The sequence below is a fragment of the Drosophila montana genome, unplaced genomic scaffold (assembly GCF_035044405.1).
Source record: "Drosophila montana isolate Dmon_TW-CO22-7 unplaced genomic scaffold, ASM3504440v1 contig_1624_1, whole genome shotgun sequence".
NCBI lineage: Eukaryota > Metazoa > Arthropoda > Insecta > Diptera > Drosophilidae > Drosophila > Drosophila montana.
The window spans coordinates 859,019-883,029 of NW_026996559.1; the positions used below are offsets into that span (position 1 = coordinate 859,019).

A 24,011-nucleotide genomic window follows, 5' to 3' on the forward strand; every position below is an offset into this window, starting at 1 on the left:
TGTATATATATATTATATATGTATAAAAAAAGTGTAAAAATCAGCAAAAAATTAATGGAATTGCACATGAAAACTCATCTCGATCGCTTCGGTGCGAACCATTTGCTATGATGTTGCCTGCTTCTGTTTTTCCTAATAAATAATTAAATAATTAAATACTTTAATACTTTAATTATTTATTGACTCTGGATCTCCTCCCGTGTTACCTCCGTTGCGCCGGACGGTATCAACTTGTTTTCTCTTTTTGGTTGGTTTTCTTTATGGAGGTGAGGGCTGCTCTGTGCTGAGCTGTTCCATTTACTGTTCTGTTTCGGTTTCGGTTTCTGTTTCTGTTTCAGTTTCGGTTTGGGGTACGGTACAATTCTATTTGTTATACTGTTATACGCTTGGGAGGCCTGGCCTTGCGTTTCGTTTCGTTGTACTGTGCCACGTTTCTCTCTAAGCGTCATATGAACTTTGTGTTTTTCTTGTTTTTTGTTTCTTTCTTGTAGTTAACTTTTGTCGGTCTGTTAAATAAACATTTGTGTTTTTAGCATGTTGTTATTATTTATTTGATTTTTTCCTCGTTTCGTTTAGGTATTGTTTTGCAATTTCGCATAATGCTGATCTTTTATTTTTATCTAGTTTTTGTATTTTGTTTAAGTTTTTGTTTTCAACTTTAATTTAATTTAAATAAATGTACATTACAATTACAATTCTTGTTAATTAGGGGAAGCTAAAGGTGATGATGATGGGGAGGGGGCGGGGGCGGGGGCGGTGTGGGGATTTTGATGTGGAAAGGGGGCGGGGTATACATTATGTTTGCGTTTCTCAAAAAAAAGGCACCATTTCTAATCATGAAATGATTCGCGTAGAAAATAATGCATTTTAAATATTAATTACGTACATTACATAAAAATTGGTATAAATACAAATACATATACATATACATACTATGTAGGTATGTTCGTATGTGTGTGTGCATGCGTCTGTATGTGTGTGTGTGGATGTTCGTGTGTGCGGATATTTGTATCATATATGCACATCCCGTTCGCAATTATGCTAACCGTATATATAAGTAGAAAGGGTTCTTCCAATTGGAATCACACACACACGCGCACACACACACACGCACTTACACACAAGCACACACGCATGTACAATTTTTCTGCTTGGGCATTTATCCGCCGGGTGCATGTGTGCACATACACATGCACATACACCTAGGGAATTAGTCAAGCAACTACTTTGCACAGTTTGCAGCTATACATTAATTTTCACATAAATATTAAATTAGAATAATATAATAATAATCAGAAACATACACAAAAAAAAAAAAATAGTCAACTTTACAATTACCATTCGCTTACATCGAACTTGTATCATTCGCTCTCGCTTGCTCTATCCTCTTTCTCTTTCATATACATAATTTATATATATATATATATATTTTATATATATATAAATGGTATGTTTACAAAAAAGGCATAATTATTATTATTTAAATAAACATAAATCGTTTGCCTATAGGTCTGAATGAAGCAGCTAATACAAAATTACAATTTCAATTCATAATAATAATATTATATAAAAATAAAAATAATAATAATAATAATAATAATAATAGTTATAAAAAAAAGTGACCATAATATAAGTAATCTGTATACAATATGTATTCCTTGTGGCTGCTGCGTGGCCGCGATTTAATTGTGTGTCAATGCCTACTCGGAGTCCTGTTCCCGCTCATCGAAGCCCGCCAAGTCGACCGTTTGGAGCATGCCGCGCGAGATCGCATACTCGATGAGCGCCAAATGGCAGAAAACATATTGATCCGGCATTTGTATAGAGTAGGCGCGCTGCGACCGTATCTTCTCAACGGTGCCGCGTATGTCCGCGGTGCCGACATCCTCCAGACGCGATATGCAGATGTCCAGCGTGATGAAGGTGCCTGGTTAAAAAAAGAAACAAGGAACAAAGCAAAACATGGGAGTAAGTAATCGATAATGTTGATATTACGATATATAAATGATTTACTAACATTGCCCTTTTCACCCATTTTCCACCCAAGTAAAATTTCAATCTACGCGTTCAACCCTTCACAAACATATTTCGAAGTGAGTTTGAAGTCGATCGGAGTGCTAGTTGCAATCAATACATCAATAAATTATATTGTAGATCTATGAGCTTGGCGCCAAGAATTTATCTTTCGCCCACACAACCTTTGCTACCCATATTCCACAGGGAAGGGTGAATATGGCAAAAAGTGTGAAATACCTTTGCAATTGCACTTTCTAAAAGATCTTTAAACGGGATCTTTAAAAGCCGATGGGATGGTAAAAGAAAAAGTTCCATGCCACCGTTTTCCACTAATTTTCCACAGTTGCGTGCGGATTCTTCCGCTTTAGCGTGCATTTACATCGCCCATTTTCCACACGAATGGTGGATATTGCAAAAAGCATGAAATACATTTGAAATTCAGTTTCTAAAAGGTCTTTAACTGTGAGTCTTAAAATCCGATCGGATGCTTAACGAAAAAGTGTCATACAGCAGTTTTCCACAAATTTTCCACAGTTGCCAGCGGATTTTCCCCCTTAGTCGCATAGGGCTCCTACGGTGAACGTTACAGCTTACAGATTGATCGTCCATCAGCTAGTCAGCCAGTTAATGCATATAGATATCATGGTTCTTATATAATAAGTATAATACTAACCCGTGCGTCCAATGCCAGCGCTGCAGTGCACCACAATGGGCGGGCCGCGTGGATGACCAGCCCAGGTATCGCCGAGGGCGCGAACCAGCTCTGCCTGCTTGTCGCGAACCTTCTGCAAAAAGTTGAGCATGGCCATTGCAGAGCTGGGCACGCCGTAATCCGGCCAGCTGGTGAACTGCCAATGTGACACATTGCGAATTTCGTCAGTCTGTATGAGAGAGAGAGAGAGAGAGTTCGATTGATGGATGAGACGATAGAATAGAGACGCGACGCGAGAGAGGGAAACGCCGACTGACCTTTAGGTTTCTCAATTCAAGGGATGCAACGGTGTAATCCTCATTGCACTCGACGCTAATTGTTCGCACATGGTAATTCCCAAACTCCAAGGAACTTTCTTCAGTCGGCTCCCAGTATTGGCCGCACTTAACACGTCCGCGCTCCATGACGCGCGTTGTCATAACTACAACTAAGCAATGTTGTTCCCAGATCATGCGCCAAAAGTCCTGGGATGTCTTTGGTAATGGACCTGCAAGGCAAAGTAAGGCCACAAATTAGTTACCTCTCTCTCTCTCTCTCTCTCTCTCTGTCGGGCTAGTGTTCAAATGTGGTCTTAGTCGAAGGGCACCAAGTGAGAGTACACTAGTCGGGAGTGCCCGACAAGGAGATACCCTCACCACAGAACCAAGCTGCGATTACAAAAATTCTAACTCTCTCCTATGCACATACTAAATCACAAACTCACATTATGGGAAATACGTACTGAAATAAGTTCGATGTTTATAGTTCAAGCGTTATAAGATTTTCAGGGCTTAAATACGGCATATAAATGTGTGTTGTATATGCCAAAGCACAACAGTCTAGCATTCAGTTTTAGGGTAAAATATGGGATGTGCTCCAAACGTGAAATACTCTTAATCTGTGTAGACTACACGAGAATCTAACCTCTTCTCAAAATCGATATTTATCGATATTATTAAAATAGAAGGTATCGAAAGAAAAATGTGATTAGCTCGTTCTCTTGTAAGTTATAGTAGAAGCTATATAATCAAATTTAAAGTTAACAAGCCGCAGAATAGTTATACACTTTATGGGATTAGAGATGCCGGTCTCTGCCTGCTGCCTACGTTTATAACCATAAACATAGCCAATATGCCCTCTTAGTTCTAGAGTATTAAGCATAGTAATAGTTGACCCTCTCTCTATCTAGGTGCGTGTGTGTTTGTGTGTGTGTGTGTGTTGTGTCCGACTGAGAAGCCATAGGAAGCACATCGATTCGTTTGGTGACCTCTCACCTTGAGTTGAAATATAGGCGTTCTTCTGTTTATAGCCATCGACGAAATTCGCATTTATATAGTCGGAGAGCTCGTCGTCATCCTCGCGGGCGAGCACCACACGACTGTGATCATAGCAGAGGACGTCTGTGTAACGATTTTTGGTCAAATTGTTGCGCATGCTGCAAATGCAAATGATATTGGATTGGATTAGATTAGATTGGATTGGATTCGATTGGATTGGATTCGATTGGATTCGATTGGGTGACTTACCGCGCATGCAGGAAGGTGCCCTCGGGCGCCCGATTCCGTATATCCGCATACTCTTTGATTAGACCATGGCGGCAGCGCTCGCGCACCATTTGAACGATTTGCTCAATCGTTTTGGGATCACCCTCCTGGCCGGCCAGACTGTCGTCGTCACTGAAACCAGATGAGGCGCTGCTCGGCGGATTTTCCGACCAGAATTCGCCACCGCCACCGCCACCGCCGGCGCTTCCGTTGCCGCTACCGTTGCTGGCCAAACCAGCGGCGCTGCCGTTGACAGCGCTGCCAGCAGCAGCTGCCGCAGTCGCGGCCGCCGTTGGTGCTGTTGACACTGGGGCAATGTCAGCGACGGCAGCAGCACCGTTGCTCTGTTGCTGCAGCTGCTGCTGCTGTATGCCGGTCGTGTTGAGCTTGAGCAGCGCGTTGCCCGTGTTGCCAGCGGCTGCGGCGGCTGAGGCGGCTGTCCTGTGACTCGGACTCAGTCCGTTTATTGTGATGTTCTCGTTGGGCTCCGACTCGTCGCTGGCGGCACCGAGCTGCGTTCTCTGCTCGCCGCTGACTGTCACCACCGTTGTGTTGTTCTCGGCCAACTGGTGCACGGCGCTGATAATTGTTGCCGCTGTTGCAGCGCTGCCGTTGCTCAGCGGCGACACTGTCGTGGTTGCAGTCACAGCTGATGCCGTTCCAGTTGCTGTTGTTGAGGGTGCGAGAGGTGCACCCAAGGCTACACCGACACCCACACCCACACCCACACCCACAATATTGGCAAGCAGTTCGTCTTCACGATTCGTCATCGATTTGCGGCAATGTAGCAACCATGTGGCGTGATCTATTTCCAGCGTGCCGCCAAGATGCACTGGCAGCGCCTTGCGCGGCACGTGCAGGCTCAGCTGCGGCACCGATACGGTGAACACCCGCTCGCGCAGCTTCTCGCGCACAAACAGGCGGAGTATCTTGAAGGGCGCCTTGAACCACAGCGGCGCCGTCACAATCAGCACCTTCTTTAGCCGTGCCGGATAACCGCCCTAATCCCAGCCAGAAACAAAGTGGAGAGAAACCAAAACGAAAAATTAATTACTAAAAATATTTTCTCTGTTTAGACGAAACGATTATTGAATCTTAATTAGCCAACAAATTACAGCTTATTAATATATATAAACATATTATAATTGACATTAGTACGCGCGCGCGCGCGTGTGTGTGTGTGCGTGTGTGTGTGGGTGGCTCGGTGTGTGTGTGTGTGTGCGTGTGGTTATAATGAGGTATTTGTAGCTGCGACACTTGCGACACACGCTAAGGTCAGCTAGTCGACAGCGTCCCACATAGGCCCGCATAAATATTGCATATGCCAGAGTATGTACACATATATGTGTATGTATGTATCTGTATCTAAATATATATGTATCTACATATGTATCTATATATGTATATCTATATTTGACTGGCAGGTATTAGCCGGCTTTGCTGGGCCCAAAAGTTTTGCTCCATTTGCCGTTGGTGGGCATATTAAAATGCTTCCCATATAACCTTGAAACAGGCATTTCCACCCAGCGAGCAGCCAATTTCGCACAATCGGTCACATTCACATTCATCACATTCAGACTCACATTTTGTTAAATATTTAATGAAGTCAATCGGATGAAAAAACAGAATAGTTGCTTGCTCAAGTTTCCCACGAATTGCCAGACCTGAGCGTTAAGAGTGTTCCAAATTAATGAAACATGTATTCAATCAATATTTCAATCAATTTTTGTGTAGAGCTTCGCAAATAAATTGTAGGCTGATCGCATAAAACTTGAAACTTTGGGCAAACAACCTTTCACCACCGAAAGGAGGGTGGATTTTCCGAAAAATCTAATTCGCCTATCAAATGGATTCTTATAGAGATGAATGGAGAAAGAAAACATGCATAAAAAAGATTTCCACCAATTTTCCACTGTTGCAAGTGGAATTAAATTACTTTAGATGAAGTTAAATAGTTAATTAGATTAAAGGTTTTATATAGAAAGAAAACATGCATAAAAAAGATTTCCACCAATTTTCCACTGTTGCAAGTGGAATTAAATTACTTTAGATGAAGTTAAATAGTTAATTAGATTAAAAGTTTTATGCTTTTATGATTTTAAACATTTCTTTATAAAATTCCTCGAATTGGCCAATAGAAAGTAACTGTTGATTGTTATTCAAAAAATGATTTCTTTTATAAAAACAGATTTGTTCACCAGGACTCACAAAGCATCAACGCGGCAACTTTGTGTCAAATAAAATGCTTGAACTTAGTTTCTTACGATCAGATAAGCGAGTGAACCGTTTGATTTTCTTATAATAATTATTACTAGATTGGTTTCAAGTTTCTTTGGTCTTTTATTCGAGTTACTTGGATAAACTTTACGCCTTCGCACAAATCACTTAACGGCACGAACGGAAACACAGTGTTAAAAGAAATTGAATTTTTATTATTTAAGTATTTCTTATACAAATGAACACAAAACACGTGTGAACAGCAATGGAGCTTGTCAAGGAATAAATATTGATTTTAACTTTCTGCGCAGCAATTCAAAATCCATGGCCTACAAAGATTTTACCTTTCGAGTATTTAAAAATATAAGAAAAAAGCACACTAAGTCGTACAGAAAACTCCTAACCAAGTATTAAATGTTAAACATTGTTCATTCAAATTCCAAGAATCTTTTTCGGGTTTCATGCTTTCATTCTAAATATTCTCAATCTGTTTGTATTAAGCTAAGTTATATTTCGACCTTCTTTCTGTAATCGCTATTTATCGATATTGCGCGATAGTCGATAATCTCGACATGGCAGCTACACCCTTTTCTTTACTTTAAAAATAGTCTCCGGAATAGATCAATTGGAAAAACTTGTAAGTGCAATGTGAAAGCAGGCGGAAAATGAAATGTGACTTGACTCATGCAACATTGTGCGTGGGTGCATGCCGCAGTCGCGCGACTTTGCTGCTGCTGTGTGTGTGTCTGCGTGTTAAATTAAGTGTAATATTAACAACAACAACAACAACAACAACAACAATCTAGGCGAATCAAATTAAATTATTGCTGCTGCGACACAACCTTCACCCAGTTGCAGATGTGAAAAAGTTTTATTGCTGGCATTTCTCAGTGGCGAAAAGAAAATAAAAAAAAAAACGACCGCGACCACGACGACGACAACCACCCAAAAATGCGGCGCCCACTTGGCCCGGCCATTTCCAGCTTGCGCCGGCACACTTCTCGTTTGTGTTTGTATCCGTGTCAACGCCATTTATACCTAGTTTATTGGCCAATCTCAGCCCCTCTCGGCGCTTCTCAATGTGCATGCATACATACATATGTATGTACATATTTGCTTGTGGTTACCTACATAGGTAAGCACGGAGATTAAGGTCAGCTGCAATAGCAACAGCCACAATCACAAGAGCAACGCCTACAACAAGTGTATCTACAGCGAGCCTTTATAAAAAGCAATTGCCACAACGACGCCCACGACGCACACGACAAGAGTATAAAATTAAACCACAATTAAACTGCATTTTTCGTGGAACATCAGATATTTTCCGTTTCTATTCTTTTTTAGCCAGTTAATCAGGCCACGCATTTTGCGCATTCTAATAATAAAACAGCCATTATGAAAATGAAACTCCAACGCGTTTCGGCGTCCAGTTGCGGCTTCATTAAGGATTCGCATTTTTTTGTTTTCAACCAAGTTCATATTTCCATTTTAATTAATGTTCATTTGAGAGAATCTCAATTTCAGTTTTTTACTAACGAATTATTGGTAATGTTGCCAACTGGCAAAATTATTGAGAAATAATAGAAATGGAAATGCAATTCGGTGTTGTAGTTGGCAACGCTAATTGGCGCCAGTTTTTCGTTTCCACGCAAATATGTACGTATTCCAGTAAAGCATTTACAATCTTCTGGGAATTTCACTTCCCAGAGACAGTTAGCGGTTTACGAGCGCTGAGCGAAGGCATTCATGTTTATGGCCTCTATTTATTTGAAAGTCTTGTTCTTGTTCTTGTTCTTGTTGTTGTCGCTCTCAACGGTGGGCCAACAGTTGTGGCACAATTGTGGCACAGTTGTGGCCCAGTTGTTGCGGCTGTCGAGGCGTTTTCAAGCTTGGCCTTTGGCGCAGCAAAGTAGGCAACACATTTAACCAGCTGCCAGAAGCTTCCTTCTTCGCTTCCACGGTTCCCTTCCAGCAGTTCAGCTTGGAAAGCGCTCGACTGGAACGGGTCTCTGTGTGTTTCCCAGTGTGTGTGTGTGTTTCCCAGTGCTCTCAATGTCACAACTGTTGCAGCCGCTTGACCCACACGGCGGGCCACGGAAAATCGAAGCCAATTTGCATAACACAAATACACATCAAATATACACGCGCAATGCCTGAATTTGTTGGACTAGGATTGAATCAAGGGAAACAACAAAAGGAAATATATTTTCCTTTTCTATTTGTGTGGTTTGCTGTTGTCCTTGTTATTATTCTTACTGTTCTTGCGTGTGCTCTACCATAAGCCCCAGATTTAATTACTTCTATGCATTTATAAATATTGCCCAAGTTTGCGTTTCGTGTTTGTTTCCCTTTTGCTTTTTTCATATCTTAAAGGTGACCCATCGAGCTGTGTATACTAACTACATATACATTTATTCCGTTGACAAACTGTACATCAAGGGCATTCGAGTTGTTGGTTGATTGGAAAACGCGTATTTTCTTTATTGTAGACCTGTAAAAACTTGAATACTCATTTGTCACTCGGGAAAGTCGGTATATCTTTTGTTCGACTTTTAGTTGAGCGCTTAAGAAAAGGTTTAGACAGGACTTTTCGCCCATTTTCCACCAGAATCATACTTTACCAACAACAAATGACGACAAGAGACAGGAAAAAGAGAGAGAGAAGAACCTGAGCTTAAATAGCAAGAAAGGAACTATCGACATCAAAGTCATTCTTCATCTCAGCCTGTTCACTAGCCCTCCAGTTGACTAGGAAGACGTCCTGATTCTCCTGGTAACTAAGGCACACCCCTATAACGTAAGAAAGAGAAGAGTAAATGGACTAACTAACAACACTTTAAGATAACTAAATATTTTCTCAATAATGCCATAATTTTGTTAGCTGTAAGTCAGAGACTTCTTATCCTGTCCTCATATATTAAATATTTGGCAAATATTTGAATCATTTATATTGCTATTATTAGCTGTGGATGATATGGTTTGCTATCTTTAGATTAAGCTAAGCCCACACTATATATGGATTGATATATCCATGCACCAGCCTCTGCTGCGAACTGGGCCTAAATGCCTGACCGAGTGGCTAACTCTGCGTAGTAGCTGGTCTAACTGCGTTTCCCTTGGTTTTTTTCCTATCAGTTTCATATGAATTCGAACGAATATGCAATAATAATAATTAAATATAGTTATTGGCCTGTTTTGGGGAGCACACGACACACAGCACAGCACACCAGGCCCCCGAGCCGAGCCACTGGCCCACAAATGATTCCCACAAATTGGAATATTTTCGCTTTGAGTGTGTGCCAGAGTGTGTGTGTGTGTGGGCGCAAATGCTGGCAAATGAGGCACGTAATAAGATACAAGAGACAAAATATGCGCATTGTCGTAATAAGCAGCATTATGACGCACCTGTCCCTAATAAACAGCAGCAACAATATTGACATAATCATCATTCAAGCAATTGAGACCAACCCACGCAGCAGCCTCAAATAAAGCTGAAAATAATAATCGCGCGCGCGCTCACACACACACACACACACACACAGACAAACATTTAGCCGGCTGCAATTGAGTCCAAAGGAAAATCAAGTGAAGCCGCAGCCTGCCCTTGAGCGCACGCCCACACGACGCCTTCAAGCGTCGAGTGGAGCGCATGCGAGGCGGGCAGCAGGGCAGCAGGGTAGCGGGTAGCGGGAGGCGGGCAGCGGGCAGCAGGCAGGAGCAGGTGAAGGCGGATTGCAGCATGGAAGAAGAGCCACACGAGATGAAGTGGCCATGGTTAGCACTCATTCACTTCACAGCGAAACACGCTGATTACGTGCTCCGGCATGCGATTCGGTTTATAATTATTGTTGCCACAAATTGTTGTGCTCCGAGCGCAACAGCAATAGCAACCAGAAGAAGAAGCAGCCGCAGCCGCAGCTCTATTCTAGACTTAGCCCAACTCTAACTCTAAGTAGCTTTGCATTAAAGCAGGCCGCAACAAGCTCAGCTCAGCTTTAAGGCAATTCCAAAACAAATTGGCCCAGGCCGACGACTAAATACCCTTGCAAAGCATATGGCCCAGAGCATTACTTGAGAACAATTAAAAAGGTTTTGCAGATGCAGTTGCCAGCATACCGGAGATTAAAGTCTATAGCGACTGGCCTGTTGATGTATGTACATATGTATGTATGTTCTCTCTTTCGTGACAGAATTTAAATACTGTCCAGGGGGGGATTGCGACTCTTATCAATATGCCTTGCACGCTTGTATGGCTATAGGAAATGTACTTATAATAATTTGCCCGCACGCAGTGGACAAACAATCAGATCAAATATCAAATCAAATAATCATTTATATAATGACAGCACGTTTTCATTGCAAACATTACCTAACTAGGTGGCAGGGCAAGCTGATTCTCATTTGCGCACAATTCCAATTTCTTGAAATCGTATTTTTTTTTTTCCACAGAATGATGGGGGAGTTGACTTATGGATAATTTCATTTCATTTCAGTTCATTTCATTTCATTTATTTTATTTTTTTCAATAAATGCAACTCAATGTCAAGTTTCTGCGCAATCAGAATTCGATACCTTTCTATGGAATAAAATTGAAATTGAGAAATGTGCATCAAAGTAATTATTAGTTTTTGCAGAAAACTACCAGGCCTTGGGGTTCGTCGAAATGAAAATGAATCTGTGCAAGGAATATTTCTCTTTATATATTGCCTTTATGCAATCCTCCTTTTATATAATCGTCAATTCCACGTGAGCAAATTGAGTTTCTGTTGCGCAGCCAACTTAACTCCTTGCAGCAAGAACTCTGGCAACGCCACAATTTTATTTCCATCGAATTGCGAGTAGTTTTTGGTTACAATCGAAGCGTTGATTGTTGCCATAGAGAGGGGTTATTTCTATACCCTAAGGGTGTTCGAATTTTGTTACGCACATAGTCAACCCATGGGAGAAGACGTCTTCGATATATACTATATATATTCTTTTACTTCTGTTTGTTTATCGGATTTAGCTGGATCTAACGACTATAACATATAGCTGTCATAATAACAATTCGTCATAGATTAAGTTCTTGCACAAAAAACTGATAGTTTTTAAAGATATCTTAACCAAGCTCGTTAGTTAGAAGCTCTTCCATGCTCTTCATACATACAACATCGGGCTTCTATACTTTTGTGCAATTATCATCCAAAAGCGAACTTTATCTGGCTCTATGCGTGCTCTTCGAGAGCTTTCATACGAAATTTGGTATTGATAGCTGATATAAACTCTGAAGTATGCTTCAAAAAGCTAATCTAAAAATCGATAATAATCGATTTTGAAGAAAAGGTTTGAGTTATTGATGATTTGGCGAGCTCGGCTATTTCAATTCGACCTGAATATGCTTTATGGTTTCTACGAAAGCTTTCTGCTGCCTCTTACATACATCGATATACCCGCTATCCATTTTAAATGTACACAGGGTATTCAAAGGGAAAACTCTGCGCCCCATTGCATTCCATAGATGTTAAGCTGTAGCCGGGTTATGGCGGCGCTAGAGTAATTGCCAACTTGACTTGTCTTTTGCTGGGAATTAAGCATACGCCAGATGGTTTTTTCGGATGTTTTTTGTTTCTATCTTTTTTTTTGTTTGTTTGTGGTTCGTTCTCCCCCCTGTTTGCTAAGTTAGCGCTGCCAGCTTTGCATATTGTCAATATGTGTGTGGCCAAAAACAAAAGACCAAACAATGAGCTGGCCAAATGGCGGCGCAAGGCATATGGGCGTGCTGTACAAAAAATAATAATAAAAAAATAAAAATAAAAATAAATATGTATGTATGTGTGGATGTTGTATGTGAAATTAGCCATGGCCAAAATTGGTAATGCGTTTTAAGCTTGTCGCCGGCTTTGGGCATGAAGCGAATTTGTTGTCGTCGGCGTTTGGCTCCAAAAGGCAAACGCTACACGCACCAAACCAGCCAAATAGTCAGATGACCAGACAGCTAGATGGATAAGTAGATGCGATATGACAGATAGTACGGATAAGTAGATAGCCAAGCGAAAGAGAGAGAGAGAGAGCGGGAGAGCGGGTAGTACTGTCTAATCAACGCGCCGGATATCGATAAATTGACGCCAATTGTCAATAAGATATACAAAATACATATAATAAAAACAAAAAGAATAGCGAAAAGCTAGCTATAGAAATTCCCACTTATTCTCATATTGCACACACATAAATAATTAGTTTTCTTAATAATTCACTCAACACAATTGTTTATTTATACAATTTACTTTTTTTTTTTAGCGCTGGGAACTTTTGGTGGGATAACTGAAAAATAATGTCTAAAGCTTTCCTTTTGTAAATTTAATTTAAATCGAGCAGCAAACTTATTTGATAAAATATTAATTATTTCATTTCTGAAAAGTGAAGGGATAGCTTCGTGACCTGAAGATATTTGGCATGCCAAGCTAGTGAAAAAGTCATGCTTATTTCACGTGTAAATATTTGTTAGTTTATCGTACACAAGATTTTACGTACTTATAATTTTTGCAGACGATAAGAGCCTAAAGACAAACTATACATATATATATATATATATATATATATATATATATATATATATATGTATATATAGATATACAGGGTATTTGATAGTTAATAGACATAAAAAGAGAGATTATATTATGTTGTTGAATTTATGTAGAGGGTATTTGCTAGTTTAGCACTCTGGACTATGCCATGACTTTATTCTATTGTTGCTATGCCCATTTACTTAAGCTCATGTGCGTGCTTGTATGTATGTGTGTGTGCATGTGTGTGTGTGTGTGTTCAGCTGAGATACCACGTAAAGTGAATGAGTTGGCAAGCGAAACGAAAGGCAGAACTCAACGTGTGGACATAAATCAAAAGCGTTAAAATGTGCGCGCCAATGTTCAAACAGCTGTGATTTCATTGACTTTTTCGGCGTCTGCTTCTTCTAGGTTCTTATTATTGTTGTTGTTGTTGTTGTTGCTGTTGTTGGCATTTGGTTTTGTCATTCTTCTGCAACTGGCAGATGCTTTTGTTCTCGCATTGATGGCTAATGCCATCAAATAAAAACCAAGTTCGCGCATCACCTCACATCACATTTACTCATTTCTATTACAATTTATTGGACTTACTTTGTGGACTTTGCCTTTGTAGCAAATTGCTTGATATGCAATCGTTTATTTAAATATAGGCATTCAATAAAAATTACTTATATTCCTTATTCATCAAATCGCCAATAGAGCTAGACGGAATTGTGAACCAGTTTAAAGTTGAAACCCCATTTTGAATCGGGTTTACCCTATTTGAATGGCCAATAGATCTATATATCATTTCGAACCAGTTTAAAACCCATTTGGAGCCAGTTTAAAGCCTACTATGAACTAGTTTATGTTTTGAATAGGTGGGAACCCTATTTAGAGGCAGCTGAAATACCATTTTGAACTAGTTCAACCCTAATTTGAATGACCAATAAAACTATTTACCATTTTGAACCAGTTTGAACCCCATTTTGAGACAGCTTTAAATCATCTTGGAACTTGGAACTAGTTTCAATTTTAAACAGTTTGAAACCCTATTTAGAGGAAAATATTTGAATGGCCAATCAGGCCATACACAATTTTGAACCAGTTGAAACCCCATTTGGAGCCAGTTTAAAGCCTACTATGAACTAGTTTAGGTTTGAATAGGTGGAAAACCTATTTGGAGGCAGTTGAAGCAGTGCAAACCCTATTTGAATGGCCAATAAATCTAAATACCATTTTGAACCAGTTGAAAGCCCATTTTTAACCAGTTCAAATCCTATTTGAATGGCCCACAAAGCTAAACGCAAGTTTGAACCAGTTTAAACCCCAGCCAGCTTAGTTTTTTCGTTAAACTAGTTCCAATTTTGAACAGGTTGAAATCCTATTTTGAACTAGTTCAAGTCCTATTTCAATGGCCAATAAATGTATATACAATTTTGAACCAATTTAAATCCAATTTGCAGGTAGTTTAAAACCAACTTTGCAATAGTTTAAATTTTAAACAGGTTTGAATACTATTAAGAGGCAGTTGAACCCCTATTTTGAACCAACTAAAAGCCTATTTGCAACTAGTTTTGAACCGCATTTTGCTTTACTCCAGCAAACAGCAAACAAATCAAAGCCAAAATATTTTTTTTATAAATAAGTTTTTGAAATTTCAATAACCTTGCAGGTGCTACTATAATTATGCCACATAGAAGACATCTGCGACCTCATAAAAAGCATATATATTCGTGATCAATATCAAAAGCTGACTCGAAATTGCCGTGTCTGTCTGTCTGTTTCATTGCAAAATATTCTCTCAACTGTTGCAGGTTGTAAATATTTCGGAAAATGGAATGGACCACTATATCATACAAAATATAATGATCAAACTTTGTGTTTACCATTATTACCATGCCTGAGTAAAATCTTATCAGCTATTAATAAAACCATAGTAGTAAAACAATATCTTATAGCTACATAAATGAAGAATCAGTCAAAGTACATAAAAAGTATGGCTTAAAGCGACTTTAGTCGTGCTTGAGGTATTTTTACCCAACTCATATCAACAACATATCTGCACGCCCGATCCAATCGGACTTTGCGATCCCGATCATAAGGCTGCGATTAGAAAAATCGGCCTGAAGTAAAGCTTTCTACAGGGATATTTGATATTTGGCGTGCCGAAAACAGCCATTCTTTCTATCTTTCTTTATGATCGTACATACAAAAATAGTTAATCTTCGCCAAGCTATTCTTTGCCATAACTCTTACAAGACTCTTTCGACTAAGATAAATTCGTTAGCTTGATTTGTAAATCGGTATGAATCGATTAATCAGTAGGCGTTAATTTTGCCAGCCCACGATCCCTATATAGTGCATTAATGAAGCTATAAAAATACGAAATACTGGATTAATGCGAATGGTCCTAAGCAAAATCATATACATTACAAATACAAAGTCAGCCAAATTTGATAAGGAAAGTATTATATTATAATAAGTTGACCAAAAGTATATCGTTTAACATATTAATACATATTCAAGTCGGAATGTTTAGGATTAGTATATAGCTTAGACACATACAATACATGTGAGTGAAATACGTTGACAATAAAAACAGTTAAGAATACAAGTCAATAACAAAATAGAAGTAAGGCTAGGCGTAAGATAGGACGTTTAACAAAACAAAAAAGAATCTATGCTGCTGCAAAGAAACTTGGCTTTAAAGCTCAAATTGAAATTTTATAATTGCCAAAATATGTAGTATATCTCAATATTACTTGTCAATTATTTATTGTGTGTTTTACTTTGATACCTGAATGGCCGTTGTTTTGTCTGTTCAATTACACCAATATATATATTTAGTTATAATAATGCGCATGCATGCATGTATTATAATTTATATACAAATATATTTAAGCGCTTTGTTGTTGTTTCTGTCTTTTGGAATATATTTACACAATTAAATGCTAAATGCACAGCACACGGGAGCTTGGGGCAGCGAGCGGCTGGCTGCACCACACGATGAGAACTTTAGTTTTTTTTCAATGACTTTTTTTTTTACAATTTCAATTGGCAATTTTATTTGTTAGTTTTTGAGATTTCTGTTCGCTGCTGTTTGTTTGTTGTTTGTGTTTTTATATAATGCGCTTCTCAATGTTGTTTGTTGTTGTCGATTACACAATTTGCACAAATGATGCATCCAAAATTTGCAACAACAAAAAAAAATAACACAACGTGCAAAAAAATCAAAACAAAACAACCCACAATGGACACGCTGTTTAGCTACAATTACAGTTAGACAGTTAACGCAGCGTGCGGGGAGAGAGAGAGCGGGGGGGGGGGGGCGGTTGGCGTCGGCGGCGGGAGAAGTAAGCGTCTTTTTGCACTTGTAGATACTTTTCTCGCTGATCAAATGTTGCAGCTCTTATGGGATTTGTGGGATATATTCAAACAACAAATTGTGGCACTTGCAGTCGCCGTCTAACAGCATTTAACATACATATGTAGATACACACACACACGCACACATGCAAGCACGCACACAAAAGCGTTTCGTTCGTTTTTGCTTACGATTTTCTTTGGCTTGGCGTTTTAGACAGTTGTCACTTTTTGCTGTGTCATAAAAAAATATTTAAAAAAAATTGTTTTCTATTTAAATATATATATGTATGTATATATATCTTTGTTGATTTCACTAAACGATTATTAACTGCGTTTTAAAAGTATTTATTCTTGTTTTTGCTACATATACTTTATTTAATGTATGAGCTGTCTAACGATTAACTTTGTTTGGTGCGCGTCGCCGTGGAGAGCTGAACAACGTCTATTTGTCTGGTTGTGCCTCTGTCGCCGTTGTTGCTGCCGCTGCTACTGCGGCGACTGGCGACTATGAAGGCGGCAGCGTTAAGCGTTGTAACGGCAAACACACGACGCTAGCGTCAACGCTGCGTTCTTGACGCAGGCGCGATCTCCCACCACCGCCAACAACAACAACAGAAACAGCAAAGGAAAGTGGCAGTGAAAGAGAGAGGGAGAGAGAGAGAGAGAAAGAGAGAAAGAGTGAATGTGTGTCTGTGTGCGTGTGTGTGTGTGCGAGAGAGCGCAAAGCACGGCAACCCACTGGCCTGCTTTGATGTTTGCACTCGCCACCCTAGTCAAAAATAAACCGCTTAGTGTTAGGGTTGCTTTTGGCACGCGTAGCGCAAGAGCGTTGCTGCCACCTGGGGTTGATTTTTGGTTTTTGCATTGTGCACGGTTGCATTTTTGCAGCTGTCCGCTGGGTTGGTTGCTTGTGGGTGGCTATTGCCAGGGTTGCAAACACACACACATATATGCATTCACAGCCCCAACGACTATGCATTGATGGTTGCCACAACTACAACATATGATCGTAAGACTATCAAATGCCAGTGTTGCCACATGTTTGGCACAAGTGTGTCACTGATTTATGTAAATTATGCTCAGTTACTTAGCCTTGACGCAAACCCTAACGCCCACATGGTTGGCGTCTTGACTTTCAATGCGGAAGCGCCAACAAAAAACAACAAAATAAATGTTGAGGTTCAATTAAACTGAATGAAATACGCGCATAAACAGACATCTCGATGTACATATATATGTGTGTATAAAAGAAGTAGTACAACAATTTGAGGTAAATACTGGTGTTGACTTTGAATTTGCATTTAAGTTCACAAGCAACTCAACTCACATATAAATATGTACAAATAACAAGCATGTATGTATATTTTAACGTTTGCGTCAATGTCAGACAGTAACTACAACAAAAACAACAACAGCCACAACAAGCAGAAAGCGCACGTTGTAAAAATAACACAAAAAATATCGACGCAATATACTTATTTAAGCCAACCGAGCAATGAATGAACGCACACAGCTCTCGCAATCTGTGAATATGTGTATGTATATGTATGTATGTGTGTGTGTGTGTGTGTGTGTGTGTGTGTGTGTATGAGAGAGAGCCTAAAAATAACAATATCAATTCTATATAGCAGATAATTAAGTTGAGTTGAGTTGAGCAGTGCAGCTACCTACATACATACATATATAAAATGTTGTTTGTGTTTAAGAAATTGAAGTTTAACACAAAACACAACAAAAACTTTTGCTTCCGAACTACGCGCGCTGCTTCCAACAGACGTTAACGGCGAATGGTGGGAGGAATGAGAATGGCAGGGCGTAACGGAAACGGTTAACGAGCCGGCACGACAAAACGCACAGCACAAGACGCACAACGCATAACGCACAACGCATAACGCACGACGCACGCTTTTATTTTGTAGCTTTCTTTGGCTTTGCTGTTGCTTATAATCAATCTATTACGTTCGACTAGAACTCGTCAACTGAATTAGTTAATCAAGCAAAAGATAGCCAGAAGCGTCGGCGCGCGTTCGCTACGAGAGCTGCTCGAGAGACAGAACTGAGAGCGCTAGGTGGGAGTGCGAGTGCGAGCAAGCAAAACTGAGCTGTCCGACAGCTGAGAGCAAGCGAGCGCGCTAAAAACGAGAGTGAAAATGTGTCAGTGTGACTTTGAATGCGTGCGTGCGTGCGTTTGTATGTTTACTGTGTAGCAGCTGTTGCAATGTGCCACGCATTAAGCTTTACGATCGCTTTCCAATATGCATGTAATCTTTCCGTACCTATCAATACATGTGTATATAAATATATGGCCATATTTTATTGTATGTACAAGAGCTTTTACTTAGCATTGACCACATGCTTAGGAACAATACGCTGCGTATGCGTAATGTGAGATAGCAAGTGTTACGCATACGCCTGTGAAACCCTGTTGTATGTGCTCGTGTGCTTGCGTGTATGTGTGCGACTGAGTGAGAGTGAGCTTAAGCTGTAAACTACTTCACTGCACAGTGGCTAGCAATTTATTGTTTTATATTGTTTCACATTCAAACAGTAATTTTCTAATTTTGCTTAATTAAATTGAAAAATATATTTATTCATTTGTAAACTTCAGCCACACTCATTACATATTTTTTATAGTGGTTGAAAACTTTTTCTGTCATACATAATAATATATAAGCTAATCATGTACATTATACAGGCAAATCATTTTAAGAGTACGTAAATAAATGTACTTTATTGGCTATAATTTTCGAACTTTTTACAGATCATTTGCACTTTTGTTAAACTGTGCAGCAGCGACAAATGAAAAGTACGGCAACTATAAACATTTCATTCGCAGTGCTTTACCTTGCTTAATTCCAATTTGTTTCCACTCTCTCCCACTCTGTCACACACGCACACAGGCACAGGCACGCACTCATGAGAGAGCAGAGCGCGTGCTGCTCTCAATTTGTTTAGCCTCTCAGCTATTATGCTGCTGCGCTGCCGGCGCTGCTGCTGCTACTGCTACTGCTGCCGCCGTCGCTGCTTTGTGCCCACGCAAATTATTTTATTGTTGAGCGTTTTTTTTTATATTTGCGTTTTGATTTAAAAGTTGTATGCATATATTTATGAGCACATGTAACTATTTTCTTTGTAATTATATGTACATATCTGTGTATCTTTTGACTTGATCTCTGCCAAGACAGCGGCTACTACCGGCCGGCGTTCGTAACACCTTTAGTGTATATACAAACACATATGTATTTGCACCCACATTTGTATTATGCGTTGCTATACACATGCACACTAATGCATATATATTTTTGTCCATGTGTGTATGTCCATTGTCTGCATAATCCCGCGCATTCTTTAATGTTGAAGTGCCACTGAAACGCACTGCGCGTGCACACCTACACATGCACACTGCATGCACATGCATAGCGTGCGTGTGTGCATTTGCTGGCTTTGTCATATAAGTTGCCCCATCTTGAATGCAAATAGCAAATAAAACTGAATGAAATGGAAAACGTGCTGCATTAGCAGCTACCTGTTGTTGTTGTTGTTCTTTTTGTTGTTGCTGAGGCACCCACAGTAGCTACCCCAAGCCTCCCCCCTGCCATTCGCGTTGAAAAAGAAAATGACGTCTTATTCGCGGGTCCCAGCTTTTGGCGTAGGCGTATAAAAGGCACCGATTTGACCGCCACGACGCTGCCTCTGTGTGTGTGTGTGTATGCGTGGGCGTCTCATCTAATGTCTGTGTGTGTTTTTGTGTGTGCGTGTACGTTTATGTTTGTATGCGCTGGCATTGTTGCGACGCTGATTATTAAGCTCAACTACTTCCGTTGAAGCGCTGCTTAAAAAAGGATTTCCGAGTCGCTCTTTTGTTGGCTCTTCCAGTGAAGCAGCAACTAGGAGCACCTTGATGCTATCCTGGGGCTGGGGTTACCACAAAAAAATGGCACTAGGAAGATTCAAATGCAACAACCACAATTCATGTGCAGGCCTCAAGCAATGTTGCCGAATTAATTGGGTTTTTGTGGGAATAACTTTTCAAAGCAGTGCATATGACTTGGGCTTTTATTTATTTCTATTTTTATAACAACTACATTTTTGACCGATTCATTCAAGATAGTTTAAATGTGTGTATTTATAGCTTTTATAATTTTCCAGTTGTGCCCAACTAACCATGTCTCCAAATCGACATAAAACAATATAAGAAAAATGTGAAAAATAAAAATAAAAAGAGAAAAACGCGAGAAAATATATTTTCCACCTAAAGATTCGAACTATTGTAGCTTACGAGATAAACACACGAACTTAGAAACTGAAGATTCGATTTAGCTCGTTGTCCTCAAAAATATACATATATACTTTATTCCTTCTGTCTGTCCCACACTTTGGTACAATAACACAATACCCTTTTTAGCTATTTTTTTAATGAGATCAGGGTAAAACTAGTGTGGCTACACCTCAAACAAACTTTACGCCAAAGTTGTAATGCCCAACCGCCAGGGTATTCTACAAAACCAACGAAATGAAACCAAATTTTCAGCTTGAAGACACAAAATGCCAACGTTAAATTAAATGCACAATAGATGTGCCTTTGGGGACGACATTTGCATGTATGTGTATGTATGTATATGTATTTAAATTTGTGTGACACGCACACACACCCCTAGCCTGGCCCCTGCCCTCCTGACCCACATAAGACAAAGGCAAAGTGTGCCAAGCTCAGGCATATTTGCTGCTAACGTGAGTTTCAATTGCAGCCGAAAAGTATGCAATGGAATATGTAAGAAGAACTCACCTTGAGCAACGTGAGAATCTTTTGCGATAGATCATAATCAAAATTCGAATATTTGGATCCACTCATATCGTAGATAAAAACAAGTCCCGCACGCTGCGTCTCCGTGTCTTGCAGCGCACAGTCCAGCTGATAGACGATACCCTGTAATGTGGTCGTATGCGAGGCACTCAGCGGACTGTGCCGATTGGCCGTAAAGAGCGCAATCGCCGCTCCGCTGGAAGTGCGCGCCGGCTAAAACAAAAGATACAGATACAGATACAGTCACAGATTCAGTTAGTTGCTGGCCTGGCCTGGTGTGGCCTGGCCTGGCCAGGTCTTGGCTTGTTGCCTGGGTTTGTTCTTGTGGTACGCACCAGTATTGTAAATTTGCCCGTTTGCAGCTCGGAGCGCAATGGCTCCACACCTGCATCAATGTTATATAGGTATTCCCTTTGGCGTATCTGCTCATGCTGTTCATATAGGGACACGGCGCGTGGTATATCAAACTTACGGGCGTACAAGAACTTGACGGCTGTCGTGTGCGAGATGTGACGCCTAATGGGCAATGACGATGACGATGACGATGATATTGCTGTTGTTGTTGTTGTTGTTGCTGATGAAATTTGTGTGTCTGGAGCGACTGTTGCTGTCGTTGTTGTTTGTTGTTGTTGCTGTTGCTGTTGTTGCTGTTGTGTATTGATGTGAACGTGGAAATTGGATGTGCTGGCATTCGAGGAGGCGGCGGCTGTTGCTGCTGCTGTGCTGCAGTTGGCGCCTAAATTGTTGCAGAGATCAATAAATTGTTTGACAGCCTGTGAATTAGCATAAAATGACAACATTGGCAATTAGGCATTCATCCATGATTAAACACTCGCTAAATAACATCAAATTGCAAATCAAAGATACACTAAAGACAAATACTTGATATATGAAAGGAGTTCTTAACGAACAATGTGTTTACCCGGTCTGCAAGCCCAAAAGGGGAGATTATATATGAAAAAAAAAATATAAATGAAAGTTTAAGGTTTGAACCGGATCTAATTGCAGCTTGGATGCATACAAATGGATTAAAGGTAAAAAAGAGCTGTTCTCTTATTCCACTTTTATAATAATATCCTATCCAAAACTTTGACTATAAGTTTTCAGTCATGACGATTTATACGATGAGAATTACTATGAAAACTATTCTAAAGTTTAATTTGATTTTCTGCCATAAATAAGTATTTCAAGATTTTTAAAGATTTATAATAGTTTCCTATATTGTTAAGAGTCTATGTCTAAACTTTGATTCGATCTTGTATTTATAGGTTTCTATTGAATGTAGTTCATTGTTTTCCGTTAAATAATTTTGGATAATGGTACAGAATATTTTTTGGTCGACCACTTTTATGGTTTCTCTGCGTAAGCACTTCGATCGCATAGATAATTTTTGGTGTGTTCCATTAACTTCTCGGCGAATCAATGGCATTGAAAAGCTGCCTTAATTTTATGTTAAGGTTTTCATAGCATATCATCTATATACTAATATATACTATATATACTTATTAAGTAGTATATATATATATATACATATCATGTATACATATGCCCTGCCACACTTGGCAGCAGCTCATTAGATCTTAACCAAAATATTTTCAATTAGTTAATTGACACATTTATTTATATTTTTTGGAAACTATTTAGAGAACTTGGGGGAAAGCTAAGAAAACTTATTCAACAAATATTTTTAATTTTTGTTAATTTGATTTGATTATCTCCGTTTCTGAATTCTTATAATTAGCTAATTTAGGGGTATTTTTTTCACGTTTTGCGCATTTAATGCCTTTAATTGTCATTTACATATACAATACAGCTGTATTAACCATTTGAGCCATGATTAATAGACCCGTCCAATTCATGAAACTCACAATCTGTATTGTCTTTTTAATGGGACATTACTTTCCCAATAAACAGCATTGGCTGAGCACACGATTATATTATACTGGCTGAGAAATTACGCCATTGTGTGCAATTAGTAATGAAAATAATTGCCATGCGAGTCATTAATAGATTGATCAATTCCAATAGACGCAACGATAAGCATATGGAGCCCAGTTGCATTAACCTTGGTACTATTCAACTGAGCGAAGAGGTCAAAAGAGCCGATCCCAGCTCACAACAGCTGCGTGGCAAATCGAACTAATTACAATAAGTCTTAAGCCCATTTACAATGAACATTTGCCATTAAGTTTTCAATCAAAAGATACTCTACACAGGCTATGCAGACAGGTGTGAAGAAGTGCCTCGCTTTCGGAATGCATTGAGGGTGATGGGTAAGCTTTATGCCTGAGCAATGCTTATCGCCTGGAAGATACATTGGCGATAGCAACAATGTACGCATACTTTTCTTATATATTCTTATATAGTGCATACAAATTTATATTTTTATGGTATTTTGTCCGCCAACTACTCTGGTATATGTATCTTTACGTATTTATCGCTCAGCATAAGACACCCTTTAGTATGTTTTTCCAACTATTTGCAAGAGATTATTAAGTATACAACTCCCCTTGAACATTTCTTAAAAGCTCCAGTTCTTGCGTATTATCTTGAACACTTTTCGAATCGTATAGATTATTATTTGTAGTAAAAGCTGGATAGCAATACATACATAATTAATATGAAAATTCATTATCAACAGTTCTTTCAGACCACATGAGAGAGCAGAGTTGTATTTGTTATCAAATATGATTTACTCCGAAACATTTTACAGTTCCTCATAAATGATACAATTTCGTAGCGCAGATACACAAAATATGTAGATTAATCTGAAATATACTGTTTCCGAGTAAAAGATAACAGATATTGTCAGAATTTCTCATATGTTCATGCATATACTCGTATGCCTT

The 24,011-nt window shown here is 39.4% G+C and overlaps 1 protein-coding gene across 4 annotated transcripts in view; it reads right to left on the bottom strand.

Annotated features, from left to right (window-relative positions):
• Positions 1-827: 827 nt before the first annotated feature.
• The window catches only part of Ptpmeg2 (Protein tyrosine phosphatase Meg2), a 43,244-nt gene continuing 20,060 nt past the window's right edge, over positions 828-24,011 (bottom strand). For 3 of the 4 annotated variants that reach the window (XM_064699898.1, XM_064699897.1, XM_064699899.1), the window contains exons 2-8: positions 21,498-21,935; positions 21,145-21,375; positions 4,234-5,252; positions 3,982-4,142; positions 2,986-3,215; positions 2,690-2,897; positions 828-1,927 (exon numbers count right to left, since the gene is read on the bottom strand). In XM_064699898.1, the coding sequence (XP_064555968.1) occupies positions 1,701-1,927; positions 2,690-2,897; positions 2,986-3,215; positions 3,982-4,142; positions 4,234-5,252; positions 21,145-21,375; positions 21,498-21,935 (2,514 nt within the window). In that variant the 3' untranslated portion in view covers positions 828-1,700. Of the gene's footprint in view, positions 1,928-2,689; positions 2,898-2,985; positions 3,216-3,981; positions 4,143-4,233; positions 5,253-18,037; positions 18,306-21,144; positions 21,376-21,497; positions 21,936-24,011 lie in introns of those variants that run through there. The other variant, XM_064699900.1, reaches the window with a different exon arrangement.